Genomic DNA, 18,522 nt, shown 5'->3' with positions numbered 1-18,522 from the left:
GTGACTGCAAAGAGCAGAACAGTCAACTATGAAAACAATTATCCGTCCCTCATCTTTTAAGAGGAACTTGCAGGACAACATTTCGGAATGAGAAAGCAGGCCAGCAGAATGGCAATGCCACCAATGCCCACCATGTGATATTTCCCATTGTGGAAATTTTAGAACCTAATTTCCTTTCGGCGCACACAACCAGAGAGTCCAGAATCCCCTGCGCAGAGCCACAAAGCAGAGGTTCTGTACAACTTAACCACAGGAATGACCCATGCCGAGGCAGTGATCAGTGTCTTTATTTGCTGTCTTAGAATTCTACATATTTATGCAGCTAAAGGTATGAGGGCGTACACGCTGGCAGCCGCAGAGCGGATGAGAGAACTGCGAAGACTCGATGCCAAGGAGCACAGAGGAAAGGTAATTTTTTTTTACCTTTTTTGTTTTTAAACCAGGAAACCTGCCTTTTTCCTGGTAAAATCAGAAGTGCAGCTTGGTTTTTAATTCCATTTCATGTCTACCATAAAACATGTGGAACACAAGTAATGGGGGTGAATTGCTTGGGGGGAATGTCACTCTGGGAACAGTGCAAGATTTGCTTCACGGCTTCAAGCTGGTAGCTCAGGCAGGTCAAGCTTCTGTCTCTCCCCCTACACTAGACCGGTATGGCTACAACCTGGATATCTGACCTACCCCAAGAGGCATATTGCACTCTGATGGGAGCTCGGGCAACAGGAGGGTTTATTCTGCCCTGCACCGACTGTACTTCCAGCCCCATTTTCTTTTGTTGGTAATCTGTCATGCTGTTGCCAGAGTCCTGCATTATATTTATTTTGGTGCTATTTTCAGACTCCTCTGTTGGTGGCTGTAACTGCCAAGCAGCCAGCCATAGTCAATGATTTGCTACTGACAGGGGCAGATGTCAGTGCTGTTGATGACAAAGGGCAATCAGCTTTACACCTCGCTGCGACATATGGCTATGCCCAGGTCCTCCAGGTAAGAAGGGATTTATGATTTTAATGGCACACACTGTAAAAAAGCAATAAAATGGCATGACTGTGAGAGATCCAGGCCTAGCACAAATGCCTCCAGAGTAAAGATGCCTGGATGTAAAGATCTTTGATTTATTTTCATGCTTTCCATTCACAAAGTTGAAGCCTATTTGCAGTGAATCCACCACTTGCCACTGTTGGAGATGGGATTTTGGGCTAAAAGGACCGTTGTTCTGACCCAGTGTGACAGCTCATATTCTTTTGTTACACTTTAGCCTTTCACTTCCAAGGAACTTGTTGTATCGCATCCAGACGGCAGTCGTAATTCATAATCTGAGTTCTGGGCCAAACCTTGTAGTTGAAATCTAGGCATATTATTTATGTTGTATTAGTACCCAGAGTCTCAATCAGACCTGGGCTCTTTTGGATTCTGCTTCATATAAACATGTCAAACACATGCTCAGTGCTTTGAGCCTCTGAGTTAGAGTTTGCTGGTGGAAGAGACAATGAGAAGGTATAACAACCAAACAAAAGGAAACATTTTTGTTTGTATTTCAAAGGGCACATCTACACAACAGACATCTTCCCGCACAGCTTTGTTGGTTGGACGTGAGCCCTGATGGACTGAGCTATGCCAGCAAAATTCGCTACACAATCCCTACCCAGATAGCTCAGCTAGGCTGGTACAGCTCATTGTGCCTAACAGCTAGTGGCAGGTAAAGCTATATGAAGAGCGGCTTTGCCAGTATAATCTCCATCCACATTGGAAGCACTTCGCCATGACATGACAGTACAGCAGCATTCTTACACAATGGGCATGTCTACACATGCATTTATTCTGGCTTCAATTTACTGTGCAGTGAGCAGGAATAGGCTGGCATCTACATGTGCAGGTGTTAAAGCGCATTAATGCTGTGTGTGGAATGACTTGGGACTCATATTAGTCCCAATTCAGTCCACACACACCACGTTACTGCACAATAAGGAGTCTACACGTGCATAATTGTGCAGTAACTAATCAGGTGTAAATGTGATACCTGCATGATGCAGGTATCAAATTTATGCTCAAGTCATCATAAAACACCATATTTACTGTGCAGTATGGGTGCACATGTAGACACACTCCCATACTGTGCAGTAATTTTGGTTACTGCACAGTAAATACACATGTGTAGACATGCCCGGTAGCAATGTTTAGTGGGCTACATCTGTCCTGTTTCACAGCCTGATTCTGATGCCCTTCTTCACACTGAAAAGCACCCTAGTCTTCTACTGATTTCAACAGGATTTCTTTTAGTGCAAGGTGCTTCACAGCATGGGCATCTAGTTCAGAATCTGACCCCTCAACAGGTCATCATTTGCTAATAGAAGCCCTTTGCCTCTCTCTGTCTCTGTCTCTCTCTTTCTCTCTGTCTCCATTCCACTCCCAGTATAGGCAGCTTCATGGCAGAAAGTTATGGCCACTGTAATGATGGGATTTAACTGGGCTTGAGGCCACATTTCTTCAAATGGTGGGGCCTCAGTGTGAATGAAGAGTGTAGCAGGATCACATCAGTTCTAGCAGTGGAATTCCATCACCAACTAACTGCACATCACACACCCTAAGTTAAGTCATGAGAAGGAAGTTAATGTGTAACATAATGAGTGCTTAAAACAACATGCCTTTCCTTCGGCTTAACAAAGTGCTGCGTTCTCAACAGATACACTCCCCATGAGACACCTGTAAAACCTACAGAATACTTTTCTTCATCTTGTTCACTGGAATTCTTTTCCCCGTTCTTGTTATGCAGTGTGCATTACAGCACAAGTGCTTATAATCAAAAATCTCAATCAAGATCCTAAAATATGGATGAGTGAAGCTGTTTCACAAAAGCAAGAAAAGTGTAGTCCCTTTTAATATTTCAGATGAAAGGTTTCTATGCAGTATTGTGCTAAATCAATCGCCACAAAGAGCTGAATGTTTCCAAATGACTCTTTCTGCATCCGATCCAAATCGTGCTCCTTTCCCTAGAAGTATTTAACTACTTTTACAAGTTCTTCTAGCAGGCCACCCCAGACGTTGTAATCAGATGTGTTTGTATCACCCTGTCATGTTTCCCACATAAAAATGTTACGATACGAATATTTCCAGTGCCAATTGATCTTTAGGAAATAAAGAGCTTGTTAGTTATTGCTTTCCAAGACAACTCTGAATATTTTTGCATTCCCATTACAGAGACAGGACTGGGATTTAAGAGGCTTGGAATTTTACTGTTTGTTAGCTGAGAATTTCAATACATGAGTTTCCTTTTCTGGGAGGCATTGGCTACCTTTTAGGGTGGTTAAATATAGACTCCGAGGAGTTGATATTAAATCCTCTTTTGAAGGTTTAGGTGAAGCCTTATGCCTTGTCCAGCAGTGAATTTCAGCCTTCATGAGCTAGATTCACAAGGCTAAAAGCCACTGATGACTGGTGGCTGAGTATAAAACCAAATAATAGTTACCTCATTTCTTGCCCAGCTCCAGTTTTAGCTAGCTGAAATTCCTGCTAATCAGTTGGCTCTGTTCAGAGCCACAATGTTTGTGGATGCTTTGATTGTTTTGTGCTAGACAACACTTGCTGAGAAAGTTCTCCTGTGCTTTTATCAACTCCAGGTTATAATGTCATCAGGCCTTCCTCTGGACTTAGAAATGAAGGATTTTGAAGGTAAGGCCATTTGAGTTTTACACTTTGCCCCCATAGTTCAATTTTTATGGTGGAATAATAAAAATAAATAATCATTCTGATGAGTATATGGGGCCCAGATTTGTAGTCAGTGAAGGCTGAAGGAACTGTAGGCCTCACAGGTTTTGATTCAGGAAAAATTTAATCATGTTCTGACATCCCATTTTATTCACTGGTGCTTAAGCAGATGCTTACAGTTAAGAACACACTACCTGAATGGAGGCTGTAATAGATTATAAAGGGCTGTATAATAGGGAATAGAGTATAAATAATGTATCCCAAGCTTTAGGGTCTGGAATCAAGATGAGTGTAGGTGCTGTCCATCCTGCATCCTCCCAACCAAACTGACATTAGGGTTAGGGACAGACATTACACACAAACTGGTTTAAGTGATTGGAAACTGGTTCAAATGTGCAACACAACAGAAGTTCAGTGCATATAAACTGCTTTCAAAATGGTCAAAACCGGTTTAAGATAAACCTAGTGCATGTAGTTTCAGACTTAACTGATTTAGATTAAATTGGTTTATTAAACTTCTGTCCCAGATCCCCTCCAGAGTCAAGTTGACTCACAGTCCCCCAGCATCCCAGGATGCTTTGCACCTCCCCTGCACCCCCCACCCTTGCAAGGTGGGCAGGCTAGACTTGGCCTAAGCTGCTTGCTCCAGCTGATCCGGGAGGCATGCTGTAGTGCTCCCCGGCTTCTGACATGGACCGCTGCAGGCATGTGGCTGAATTTCCAGAATCAAAAGTGAATGTCTGTTCACTTGCATATTCGTTCAATCTACCCAGCTTAGACTAACCTGAGAAGATTGAATAGATTCAACCTTGGGCTTTCTGAATGTCTGTACTTAGCCTAGTTGCTTTGGGTTAAATATGTACCAGGATGCTCCAGGAACACAGGGAGCCACACTGGGAAAATAGCTGAGAATGAGACCAAGATCTAGAGCAAGTGCCAGTGACTACATAGAATTGGCTTTAATTGTTCCATGTGTGTGCCGGTTCAGCCAACCAAGGTGCTTCACCCCCAGGGAGGAGGAGAGCTGAGACCTCTCAAATCAGGTCTAGGACTAGATGCAACTGGCAGAGGAAACGCTCAGTTAAATAGAGGAACACGGAGAGTGACCTCTTTCCAGCATTTAATACTCAGTTTGGGTCCCTGGTACAGGTGGCATTTAAAATCCAGGTGAGAGACCCATCCTGCAACTTGGCCCTTGAGGTTTCTATGTCTTGGAAGCACATCATGCATACATGCAAAACCCTTGTCCCTCACAAATCCAAGAAAGAAATCACTTTCCCCTTCTCAAGCCGCTATTCTGTGGAGGCCAAGTTAACCTTGTTTCTATTTTCTTGAAGGCCACACTCCACTCCACTGTGCCGTTCTGTCCCACAATTCCCTGCTCCGCGAGCAGCGCTGCCACTTCATGATAACAGAGGACCGGAAAAAAGAACTCCAGCACCAGATGGGGGAGGTGCAATTGTGCATCCATCTTCTGGTGCACATGGGAGCATCCATCTACAGTCGGGTATGCAGGGAATGCCTTTGCTTTGTGGGACTTCATTGGTATCACGTTGTAATGTAATGGCAGCGTTGGCAAAACCGAGAGACATCTCCAAAACAGGACTTTGAGCCTACGGAGTAACATTTGTCTGCTCCAGACACTAAACTCTGCACCTTAAGTTCCTACTGGAGCAGGAGGAAAAAACGTCAGTGAGAAAAGGAAATAAAATACTTGCAAGAACAGTGACCTGTTTTTCAGCAATCTCTAGCTTACACCTGGGAAGCTTAAAAGCAGCGGGAGAGTTGGAGCAGAGTGAGATGGTTACGGGAAGCTCTGAAGCCAATAAGCTGCAATGCAGCTGCAGCCTGATTAGCTTTTCTATTGGAGAGATTTCAGAGTGATACAGTATGCGACGCATCTAATTGCTGTTCTGCCTTTCATAAACTATAAAATATTCCTATTCTATTTATGCTAAGGGCAGAGTGGTGTGTGCTTTATCATAAATAATCTGAGCAGGACAATAGCAGTGAGCTCAGGTCACAGAAATTAGAGCAGGGCTATGTTGTCAGTATATTATCAAGTGGAGCCACGAGCTCCATTCTCTTTCAGCTCCCGACTCCTTTCCTAAAGCTTTGTGTTGTGCTGTTTTATTTTTTAACAGGATGTTAAAAGCAACAAGACGGTCCTTCATTACACAGTACAGGATGGGAATGTCTCTCTGCTCAAATATTTCTTAGAACTCAATGCTTTCAAGTCCAAGGAATTTGTCAACAGTAAGGTGAGTTAGGAAATCTTGTGGTCCATAATAGTCACAAACCAAGATGACCAGGATTTTAAATTTAAAATCAGTATCACAACTGGATTCCCTGTTGGAAATTACTGTATGCAGACATAGCAGACTATCCAAACTAAACGGCATATCAGCTCTTCCAAGCAATCTTGAACCCATGCGTTCTGCTCCTGTTTGTGGACCTCCTACCTGGTATTATGGAGGAAGTTTAATGCAGAAGCCAGCTTTGGAGCTTTTCATCTTGACCATGTAGAAAGTCCTGTCATTTCCAGAAAAAGAAACAATTATTTGGGACAAACAAAATGTTTCATTAGACCCCAAACAAATGTTTCATTAGACCCATTTGTTTTGTGGGTTTGTATTTCTTCTTTTAACTTTAAAGCCAAGTTTTACTAAATTTGCTTTCCCACCCTTGTTTCAGTGTGAAAAAGCAAAAAGGTTCATTTTTAAAATGCCAACATAGTAATGTTTCAACTTTTCTCTTTTTTTTGGAGGATAAAACTCTTGGCTGAATTTGATCCAAATTCATGTATGGTTTTGGTTGACCTGAACCTGCATTTCTCAGCAAGTAAATGATCCATTTGGAAAATTTCCCTCAACTCTGACGCTGTGTAGCCTTATCAAAATGCAGACACTTCTTATGATAAGTGATGCAGTGAGTGAGAAAGATAAGCAGGGAATGGGCAGCAGTTACTGGGTGAGGATTATGTGCAAGATTGTGTCACACTGCAAGTGGAGGAAACAGCTCTAACATGGTGCAAAGTGCCTCTGCCTGTCCTGGTGTGACTATCAGAAACACGCACAACGTGTCCATGCACATGACTATCAGGTTCATGCACAGCAGACCTCCTTGAAAACCAGCTTTGTGCCTGGCATGCAGTGCCCAAGCAAGTTATGACATTCACTAGACCGTCCTTCCATCAGATACACAACAATGCTGTCTCCTATATACCTAGTCTTCACCTTTTCTGGTCTGTGTGGTCCACAGTTGCTATGAGCAAGCCTTGTGCTGGTCTCATCTCCTGAGCTTTAGCACACGGTCTATTTTGTTGGGTCTTGAGTCATAATAGGAGGTAGCTGTCATGTTCCATATCATTGCCTAGTCTAAATGGGCAAAATATTGTTGGCTTCAGCATGGTGTTTCCTGTTTATCCCAGGTGATGCCTGGCACAATCAGTTAAGCGTATGCCTCTCAGCTTTTATACAGAATTCTTGTTTCTCCCTTTCGGCAAACACCCTCAGTCTTGCACAATTTCTCCTTCTCCAGTGCAACATTTCTCCACCTCAGACCACATCCCAAGTCTTTCCCTAAAATCAAAATGTCCCTGTTCCTCCCTTTAAATGGGAGGTTTGTCCATGTGCAACGTGCACTTGTCAGCATCCATCCCGGAGGAATGAGGAAGGAGTTATATGGCTAATGTCACAAAATTAACTTGTTATGCTACAGAGCCAGGGAGGAAGCATTAGAGATCACTGTTAGGATGGATGAGACCCTGGTGTGAATCAAGGAGCACTGCTGACACAGGCAGAGAGTCCCATCTTACACACCCATGTACTCAACAGCAAAAATCGTGCTGCCCACTCATGAGCATGCCAGAGTGACTTATCACTAGTGGGGTTTGCTTCTCAGTCTGAAACAAGATCTTGAGGAGGAATCTGCCTTATCTAATATCCTTAACAGTTCTCTACATGACTCGGCATCCCAGAAGATTTGTGTTAATTGCCATTAACCTGGTGAGGTCAAAGTTGCCTTTCGCCCTGCAAATTTCTGTTTGACTAGGGGCTGCTAGTGCCTTTGCCTTTGTGCCTCGGGACAATTATCCTTATGTTCGTGGTCCTCATTCCTCCTTTATCTCTTAGGACCTATTATGCAGGCAAGAGCTTGTCCACTAGGGTCTGAGGTCTGATGCTATCTCCTGATTCTAATCTGTAGGCTTTTTTGACATTGATAGCATCACCTTGGAGTCTAATTGAACTGCAGTGTCTCCAGCAACTAGAAGGTCTCTGGATTGGGATCCCTTTCTGTATTAAGGAATTTGAAGCCAACCTCTGCCCCTCTTCTGCTCTGCTGCCTTTCCAGGGAGATGCAGCAGACTGGTCAACTGATTTTGTTAATTTTTATGCAGCTCCATCACCCTGACCCACCACTGCTTCAGGCCTCCCTTGCTCTTTTTAAAGATCTAATGTGGGAGTTTAGAGGGTCCCATTTCTGTCTGTCTGTCTCCCATTTCCCTGTAGCAGCTTGTCAAAGGAAATGTCCTTTTAATATTTACTAGCTACTGAGGTCAGGAGAAAGCCATCCTGAGCAGATATTCAGGGATGTTATACTGAGTGCTTGATGAAAAGCCCAGTGAGATGAATGGGTTTGTTTTCTGAGGCTGTCCCTCGAGCCTACATAAGCACTTGACCTGGTAGATAGGAAGGGGTCAGAGACACACAAGGAGCAGGTTCTGGATTATGGATGGAGTTTTTGTCAGGTTTTAACTTGATTTTTTTGCTGGTATCTTGCTACGATGTTGAAGTCGTGCCTGTGTCTGCAGGGCCGTACTTCACTGGGATATTGAGTAAAAGCTGGCAGTTGAGATGCGGTCTTTTGACTGGCCTGACTTGCAACTTGCCAGCCTGTGGGCATTTAGCTGTCTCTTGCAGTACAAAAAAGATCCACTCTAGCTCCAACTGAAGTCCATAGAAAGGTTCCAGTGAAAGCTAGATCAGATCTTATATGGGTCAGGTTGTTTGTTTAATTCTTGCTTCCTGGAGATATCACTAGATCTGCCCGTAGACTGCTATCAAGGACACAGCAGGCAAGCACAGATGTTTCATTTTTAATGAGAAGCCATATAAATAGTTAAGCAACCGTCACTGTGTTTTATAGAAAGGTTAAGTTGACACAGTAGATTTGCTTGTAAAAATACCTTGCATTGGAAGTTGTTTTCCTAAGACAAGCTTGTAACAGTTTCAGATTTATTTGCTCTTTCATTGTGCATTTTAAAATATTTTTTGCCTCACTCACGTACCTGATATAGAAATACTTTGATATTTTTTTATCAACTCATAGTGAAATCGGTTACACCGTTCAACTACGAAGCTTTACACTTGAGCTCATGACACTGTTGACCAATCATCACTGTAAAGCAATTGAGTATTATTATTTTATTAGTAGCATGTGAATGGACAAATAAAAAAGGCAATTAATATGAATGAAAAGAGCAGCAGAGCAGCATCTATCAGTTGTAAAACTATGTAGCTGGTTAAAGTCATGACAATGTTCATAGAGTCTCAAATAATGCCTTGTCACGTATTTATTTTATTAATTATTTCTCATCACACTCTTAACTGTTCTAGCTATGCATAGCTACAGATGTTAGTACCATCCTCTACTTGAAACTCAACCTATTGCTATACATTCCCGCGCCACCTAGCGACCTGGCAAGGAATTAGATTGTATCATAAGAACGTATATGATGATGAACAAAGGACTGGATTCCAGAAGGCACTTAAGCCTCTATTTAACTTTAAGCATGTGCTTAGTTAGGGTAGAAGCTAAACTCATATACCTGCTTTAGGTCTCTCCTGAATAAGGATGCTTTCCACAGCTGGAATGCTGGGCACAACATTTTCCCCCTAAAATAGCCATGGGGCAGCTGCATGTAGTGCATCCACATAGCGCCATATTTTAGCATGCGTAGGTTTAACTTAGCTTCTCCACATTTGACTTTTTCATGGCCATCAAACACTAAATACTCTCTAAGCGGCCTCTCTTTCTAAACTACTGATCTGGCCTATGCCACATAGCCTGCAAACCTCTGCAAAATCAAATCTTTCTGTCTGGGAACTCTGATTGTTGGGTTGTTCATGTGCACACAAAGCTTAAAGCATCAAACCCCTCAGTCAGCTGTACTGTTTCAGAATCACCGTTACCCCAGACCTAGAGCAATCCCATTGTGCCATTGGGGCAGTCAGATTAGGCAGGATACCCTAGAGCTGCCAGTCTCTTTCAGCCTTCTCATCTCTACCTTGACAATTCTCCATGTTATAAACCCAGAGTAGGGAAGGGCGTGGTGTACTTTATCCCTGGCCCTGACTGTAAGATGTGCCCCTAGGCTCACGGGAACACAGCTTTGCACATGGCGGCTGCCCTCCATCGTGACAAAAACCAGGAAGAAATTGTCAAGCTGCTCCTGGACCATGGAGCAGATCCAAGCATCAGAAACTTGGACAATGACCAGGCAATTCACATGGCGCCGGCAGGAAAGGCTGGGGATTGGGTAAGCATTGCATTCTGTGTGTAGTGTATATGTGTTAAACAGATATCATTTCTCTGTAAGTATATGCATCTCGGGGGAGGTAGTAAGGATGAAATAGGCCAAAATTTCCATTTTGCTCCAGTGCATTTCACTCCGCTTGTACTCTATTCAGGGCAGAGTTTCTGTTAGGCTCCTACTGCAGTTGCCATTGCTATCATAAGTCTTAAGGCCCAGATTGTAAGGGCATCATTGGTTTTTGACTGTGTCAGTTTTTGGGGGGAGGCAGCTTGAAGCCCTCAACAGGGGCCAGATTTTGGAAGATGCAGAGTGACTCCTCTCCGCAAGGGCAGGTCCCTAGCGGTATCTTCAGTGGGGACCCAAAATTACTAGTCACTTTAGAAAACTCTTGGCCCAAATCTGGCATTCCAAGGGGGTTCCCAGCCTCCCTTCCCCCCTGCTCTGAGCAGCAGCACAGAAGAGAGAGTGTCGCTGCTCAACAAAAATAAGGAGAAATTCCTAGCTCTAGTTCTGCTATGATTGCTCCTGGTCAGAGTGAAGAAGAACTAGAACAGCTCTCCAAAGCAAGTGGCAAAGCCAGAGCCTGCTGAAGGTGATAGGAGTAATTCCCAAAGCAATGTCTTCTCCTAAACACACACACAATCCTCTCTGCATCAGCAGGGAGCAAAAAGAGGCCCCATTACAGTGAAATTCTGTTAGGATCGTGTAAAGGTATGTGCAGACAGTCACATCCCTCCTTTGGTAGCTCCAGAAGCAAGGAACGCAATGCAGGGATTAATTGGTGCTCTGAGGAACGCTGAGAAATGTCAGTACCTGGCTCTTCTGCAAGGGAAAGTTTCAGTCTTTGCAGGTCTGTGAGAGGCTACCAGAGCCCAGTGTAATCTGTATGGGACTGTATGTGCCACAGACACGATCACATATGATTTCCACGATTCTGTTCCATACTATTATTTGTTCACGTGTTTTGCAGGTCAGGCATTTGCTGAAGAAAGGCCGGGTCACATCAACACTTGCATCCTGCCGTCGAAATGCCCGATGCTAGATGGCCTGCAACTTTGGAGGAAGTATTTTGTGTTGCCTTTGTGATCATGTTGCGCATCTTGCAGAGTCCGTGCTAGTAATTAACCACTGAAACAGCTCATCTTGTGGCCTGATGATTTTCTTAGTCCATGAAGGCTTTAAATGGAGACTTGAATGGCTTTGTAGAAGAGGCACTCTACTCTGTCCATAAGTTGTGGAGCTCTACACAGGCACTTCAGGGTGAAATTCAATGGCTTGTTTTGAGGAAGTTCAGACCCCTCTGCTATAAAGAAGGAAAGCTACGACTTCAGCTCTGAGAGCAAGTGTGCCACAGGCACGTAACGTAGGTAAGCTCATCTCTGTATTTCAGCACCTCTGAACCGAAGGCGTCTGAAGGGAAGGTTCGCCAGGTTGTCCTGCCGCACTGGGCCCGGGAGTGTGGTGCCAGTGCGGTGTTGTCAATGGTCAGCACACACACATGGATCTGGCTTCTTGCTCTAAGAAGGGAAAGCAGGAGCTCATGGAGCCAGGTCCCAACTAGCATGATTTGAATAGCTCCACTGCTGTCCACACTGCTGCTCTGATTTACCTCCGCTGAAGATCTGGCTCAGGAGCTGTATTTAGGATTTCAGTAACTAGAATTCACCACTAGATTCTATATATAAAGCGACCAGGCCTGGCTGATCGTATGGCCGTATCCTAGGCAAATCTGCAATGCCTGGTGGGACGCTGCCACTCTAATCAGGCAGTTAAGAGGGAAGAGGAAATAAGTTTCTCCTACAAACGTCAGGTCATGATGTTAAACGGACCAGCAGAGAACACAGTGACTGGTTGATTCATTGCAAGTGCAAAGGCAAACATAGACTGCCAGTCGCATGCTCTAGCTGCTCCGAAAAGGAAATCAAAGCCTAAAGAAATCCAGAGTTTGAGGCCCACTGGATTTTGCTCTCGGGCTTAAATGTGTTTCAACTTATATTTTATAAAAGTGTGTAAGTAAAGAAAACCTACCCAATATGGTGAGCAATATTCAGGATACTCATCTGAGGTTTCAGCTCAGTACATCCTAGCAGGATTCCAGAAGCATTAAAATAAAAGAATGTAGATGTCTCCTTGGCTGCAGCCAGGGACTGTGTAGCACGCAGGATGGGGGGTGCCAAGAGCCCCCACAAGACAGATACAAGACATGGAAGTCAGCGGAAATAAAGAAACTGCAAACTGCACATGAAGGATCTCCTGGAGGACTGGGGGCAAAGGCAGGACTGACTCTTCTACTGACATTCGTAATGGAATGTGCATTATAATGGGTTCTCCCTATTCTTTCTGTGAAATGATTTGTGAATTGCTGTGCAATTGTAGAGTGAGAATGATGTTGCTGCTGAGCCAGGAGCAATGTACGGGAACAAAAGTGGCATTTGGTAAATCAACCCTGGTAGAGCATTACTTTTTTTTTTAATGATATTTAATGCTTTGACTAAGCATCTTGAGTGGCTCTTCATCACATTCTCAGGATAATGCAGACGCATTTTAGCAGGATTAAACAAACAACTGAAGGGTAAACTCACTTAACAGAGATGCAAGTGACTTGAATAATCATCCAGTGTCTGATTTATCACAAGTACATCCAAGTTGCTTAAGAGTCTTAAAAATTTTGCTGAGAATTTTAAATGCAGTGGTTAGCAGGTTTAGACGAAAGCCATTTGGAAATGTAGATATGTTGATTAGAGATTGCTGCAACTCCCAGCCCTTTCTCTAGCCTTGCTCTTCCACTATCTGATTACCTCCTCTAAGTACATCGGGTCTACATACCTGTCAACATCCTCTGACAAAAATATTGATTGTATATTTGCATGTGTTTGCATATATTTGCATAAATTCAGGCACAAGGCAGCCAAAGTGCATGCCTTCTTATTTTGAAGTTATGCTGTAGCAAACTCGGATGTGGGGAGTACTTGCATTCGTGCATCACTGCCATATGTATAGATGTAAATAAATAAGTCTTCACGTGTTTCAACTGCTGTCATCAAACCCCCCAAATCTGTGCATGTCACTCACTTGTCAGACCAGCTTAAAGATCCTACTCAGGTAGAGTTTGATGTAAAAAGCTCTTTGCCTCTTAAGCTTATTTGTAAAAATGTATTCCGTGTCTCCCTGGAACAGGTGGAATAAAGCATTCGACTCTTCTTGACCTGATACAAGTGCAGAAGCTCTTACCTCACCTGCTCATTTACCCTGCCATGCGAAAGGCTGAGCGGTTAATAATACCAGTGATGATGAGACATCGCTTTTATGTATCACTTTCCAGCTATAGATCTCAGCGTCCTGTTTAACAGATGGAAAGCATCTGTCTCTTCCTTTCACCAAAGCCTGGGAGATGCTGTGACTTGCAGAGAGAGTCAGGGGAAGAGCTGGGAAGAGACTGCAGGTCTGCCAGCTCCTCAGCGGATCAGAGAGAGCTCAGCTCCCCCACTAGACCGGAGCAGGCATCCCTACAAGGGCTGCTTTCCACCTTTCCTCCCTGAATGGCAGTGCTCTGCATTCCTCCTTTAATTATGCCGTTATTGGAAGACAACATTCGTGACTAGAAACTATAAATTGTGCGTGCACGTGCATGTGTGCACAACAGTAAAGCTGGTAACCCGACATGATGCCTGGCTCTGTATTGCCCCAAGACCCTTTTTGCACTCTCCCAGATAGAAAGAGGCCTTAAAATGAGAAGAGCAGCAATATCCAACAGATCTACCTCAGACACTGCCCAGGGGCCTAAGAGGACCTTGGTGGCATTGTGAAGCAGACTTAAGAGTGCTACAAATAAAGCATGAGGTAGAATGTATAATTAAGAGTATTAACAGATGCTTAATACTTTTAACCATCAGTATATTAATGAATATTAAATGTTGTCATTTGACAAAAGACTCACTAGGCTGTGTAAAATCATGCTGGTCTCCTCCTCTCCTAATACAATTTCCCCCGTAGAAGTAAGAGCCTGGGTCCGGACTGTTTAAAATGAACCAAGATGTTTGCTTAGCCACACGACAAGTGATAGCACCACCTGATAGCAGGACCTCTCCAGAGTGCCCTGTGCAGAGCACAAGTATAAGACCTGGGCACCACTAAATCCCCCCTATGGCTGCACAATGGGGCTTAAATAATGCCTGGGCTTTGGGCTGGCTGTGCCCCAGGGAAGGTCATGCACTGAACACTACCCTCCTCTGCAATTTGTCCCGTTGCTCAATTCAAGGGATAAGGCACCATGAGAAAGGGTGGCAGAATCTGACCCCATGTTTGGACAGGCTTATCCTTTCCAACCAGGGACGCAGAACAAGTTGTTAGTAACAAAGAGCTGTTATCATTAAACAAATGGTCTGGAGAAGTGGCACTGCAGAAACTCTCCAACGGGTCTGTTGTAGAGAGCAAAGAGCTTGTATTTGCTGAGTTAACTGAGTGCGGAAATCCCAGATCTGAGAGGCTTTCATTGTGCCTACATCTGCACATTGCAGTTTGAAATGAGAAAGCTAAAAGCCTTGATCTAAAATGTCTATAAGAAAAGGAATATCCTAATATTAATAGCAAGCAAGAGAGAGACAGACCTTTAATTATAAAGGTATTAGCTAAATCCCCAGCTGGTGCATGTCATTGTAACTGCAGTGATGTCCATGGTTCCTTGCTAGTTTGCTCTGGTTGAGGATCCAATATATTCTTTTTTAAACATATAGGAAGGAGAAGAAAAATAGCTTTTCTTATTGTTGGAAACGCCAAGGATCAGCCTTTGATGAATTGTCTGCTTCGATCCCTGGCTTTCTGTTCATAGCCCTGAGATCGTTGTGTCAACAGCTGACAAGTTTTTACGTGCACAGAATGTGTCATCGAAAACGAATGAAAGTCCCAAGAAACTGGAAACGTTACAACAAACATCTCTAATATGTTTCCAGTCCCTGGCTCAGAGATTGATTAAACAATCGGAGAAAGAGCAGCCGAAGAACCCGATGACTTTATTCTCATTCAACATGGCTGTGAAAGGTCAAGAAGACAGTACGGTTTGTTGATTAAAAATCCTCAGTTGGAGGCTGGGAACAGAAATGTCATTGTGGGTGTCCAGACTCCTGGGTAATGCATGGTGGCCACTGCACAAAAAAACAGCCAAAGGGGCACAATTGCTTCAGAGGCTCCACTACCAGGCTGAATCTGCATCCTACACTGCATGCTTCCTCCTCAGTGCGAGTGCCTGGCCTCTAAGCATGCACCAGGCTGGTCTGCACCACCCCCCCCATGAATCCTGGGGTTCCCACACTGCTTTAAGTGCTAGAGCGGTTTAAAGGGGCTTGAAGATGCATGGAAAGGAGATCCATAATGGGACAGGTGCTTGGGCTTTCTCTCGAAATAGATTCCTTCCCAATCACTTTTTGACCTAGTAATCATGCAGCTTTTTGAAGGAAATGCCGAAGGGAAAGGAAAAACAAAGTAGGGATTTTTCAAGGCTTTCCCTAGAGCTCAACTTTGCCTTTCTGCCTTGCTGGACTATGTGCTGGAGGTAAGTTGTTATTTTCTTTTGTTGGTCTCCAATGAAAAACAGCTTCTTCTGGAAAGCATTAGTGAGGGCGGAAGGGTCTGTGCTAGAAGACCAGGCTTCACTTCTCATTCCTGCCTTGACAGCCATGGATTTGGGGCAAGTCCTGTGCTGTGAGATGGGAAAAATGCTTGTCTGTTTTGTTTCACCCGCATCTATGTGCTGATAGTCTGGTGCTTTGGCTACCTGCCTGTGAAGCCAAGACAGGTTGTTGTGCTGTCACACACCTGTCAGCATTTAGCACTGAAGCTGTTGACTTCCATGTTGGCACCATTCACCTGGTAACGGCCCAGAAGGAAGCTGGGGGTGGTAATTATTAATCTCATTACAGGAAGATAAATTAATGAATTGGCTGATTCTTCCTTCCTAAGGCTCCTTTAACATTCTGGGATTCTGCATTCAAACACCTTTCCCTGTTTGTCACAAATTCAGGCTGAAGTTTTAAAAACTTAAGTAGAAGATTTAGTCCATCTGTGTGCATGCATTTAATAGAAATTGGGCATCTGGACCTTAATAGATGGCTTTGAAAATCCTAGCTCAGCCTTCATCTCCTACAGCTGTGAGCCTCCATAGCTTCTCTTCTACATGATGAAGGCTACGTCCGCAATGAAGCTGGCAGATGTGATTGCAACGTGTAAGTCATACCCAAACCAGTAATGAAGCAGCACCACAAACACAATGCTGCCCCAGACCCCAATTTTTTAGAAGTGGAGGCCCAGGCTAATCTACAGGGACCCAACCCACCTTAATGAAAGCTAGCTCTGGTATGTGCATGCATGCTGCAGTCAGCCCCTTGACTGCAGTGTGGGTATAGCCTAAGTCTAAAATATCCCCCTTAACTGGTATGTGCAGCCAGAAAATGCAAAGATAATAGATCCAGACCTATATAATGTTGGTGGGAATCTTTCTTATAAAACCTGGATAGACTGGTCGATTTTAGCTTAAATTGCCAAGGACCTCCAGATCAAACTGAAAAAAAAATGTTGCAGAATGTGGTTAATCCAAGAGCAAAAGCAACCAGCTTTCTGTTGTTTGTAGGGGCCAGGTTTCACCACAGGATTCCTTGACTTGCCTGTCAATATAAGAACAACATCAATAGCATATAGCCCAGTCTCCGGGAGAGAAGACCATCCTGTAGAGACCTTGGAAAGATTTCAGGTGCTGGGCATTTCCTCTGGGACTGGTCAGGAAACAACAGTCCCATCTAGTGAAAAAAAATACTATCAAGGGTTGATGAAATGGCATTTCTTGGTAGAAAAACCTGAATTCTTTTTTACCAGTTCTAAGGTATTCCCTGGATTCTAGTGGCTGAAAAAGAAATAATATGGTTCCTTCTTTAGTACAGGGGGAGGAAAAAAGAGAGAGACATCTCTTCTAGCTGTGATTCATCTCTTTTGTGGATACGAGCTCTGGGCATAGCGGGCATTCCAGTCTCTTCATTTGGAAACTCCCTCTACCAGAAGCTTTCTCAATTGATATTAAAAGACAAAACAACCAGAAGGAAGCACTATTCAAGTTAGGTCCGATAGAGCTTATTAATAGTGATATCTGCCTTGGTTAATGTGGTGGTCTGCAGATGTATGATTTTTCAGTACAAATAGGGATACGGTGTCGATCGTAGTATCCCCTACAGACTTCAGCTGATACCAGGACGACATAGCTCCATAGAGAGTGTGGGAACTCAGCTGAATAAAGTGAGGTGCAGCAAGGCATATCATTAACCCAAGGGTGCAAAATACCATACATTATTCCTAGCCTTCAGAAAGAATCACCAGGAACTCAGCCATTCAAAGTTACCTGGCTTCAACTTTGCACTCTCTGGCAAATACAAGCAGGATTTAGTCTGACACCTCATACAATATCTTAGTGGGAGACTTGGCCTACTCTCCACAGACGCAGCACAAGTAGCTACATGCCATCCAGTGACATCTCACCAGGCACTGGAAATGCACTTGGTTTCTGTGTGAGCAACACAACCACCTGCTGTAATCTGCATTGCACCCAGGAAGCTAGTTTTGAGAAAAAAGATGGGCACAGCCATATAGCTAAGAAGCTGGACTGGGGATATCTGCTCTGACAATTAAGCAGACGCTTAAATGCACTGCTGAATACAAAGCCTTATTGTCCTGGTGCTTCAATTCCTCTCTAAAACAAGGGTTAGGACACTTCCGGTCTCCCACCTTCTCTCTGTCTTGTTTATTTGAATTGTAAGCTCCACCGGGCAAGGACCATTTCTTAATACTTGTATCCATAGCCCTGAGCACAAAGGGGCCCCAGCCCCGCTCCAGGCCTCTAGCAGTTTAATATAAATATCAGTTTAATTTGTTCATGTGCTCCTTGCACACACCTTAAATAAAAAGAAACCTAAGCAGTTCCCATGTTGCTGAGCTGACCAAACAGAAGCGAGCAGGCCAGGTCAAGACCTCAGCTAGCAAACACTTCTGCGGAGCCCACTGAGAAAAGAAATGCAAACAGGGAAGGAACTGGATCTACCTAGAGATACCTGACAGCAGAAAAATGGATTAAACGCACAGAACAGACTGCTGCAAAACATTTCCCCATGGATGGTGTTCAGGCAAGTTGGGAAGGAACTGAAAATTATTTAAAAAAATGTTTTAGCATATGAAAAATGTTTTATTGTATGGATAGATGCAAAACTCATGTGCAAAGATGTGCATGGAAATATAGCCCTGGGGTG

At 43.9% G+C, this 18,522-nt stretch overlaps 1 protein-coding gene across 1 annotated transcript; it reads left to right on the top strand.

Moving 5' to 3' along the window:
• Window positions 1–255: 255 nt before the first annotated feature.
• On the top strand, window positions 256–12,156 carry LOC149853492 (NF-kappa-B inhibitor delta-like). The gene is made up of 7 exons (XM_090027859.1): window positions 256–408; window positions 838–984; window positions 3,615–3,666; window positions 5,040–5,209; window positions 5,847–5,963; window positions 10,079–10,243; window positions 11,211–12,156. The coding sequence occupies exons 1-7, from the start codon at window positions 256–258 to the stop codon at window positions 11,280–11,282; spliced, it is 876 nt and encodes a 291-aa protein (XP_089883985.1). The 3' UTR covers window positions 11,283–12,156.
• The last annotated feature ends 6,366 nt before the right edge of the window (window positions 12,157–18,522 follow it).

Source organism: Crocodylus siamensis, chromosome 14 (genome assembly GCF_052110815.1).
Source record: "Crocodylus siamensis isolate JL-2025a chromosome 14, ASM5211081v1, whole genome shotgun sequence".
In the NCBI taxonomy this organism is placed as follows: Eukaryota; Metazoa; Chordata; order Crocodylia; family Crocodylidae; genus Crocodylus; species Crocodylus siamensis.
This window is presented reverse-complemented; position numbering and strand designations above follow the sequence as displayed.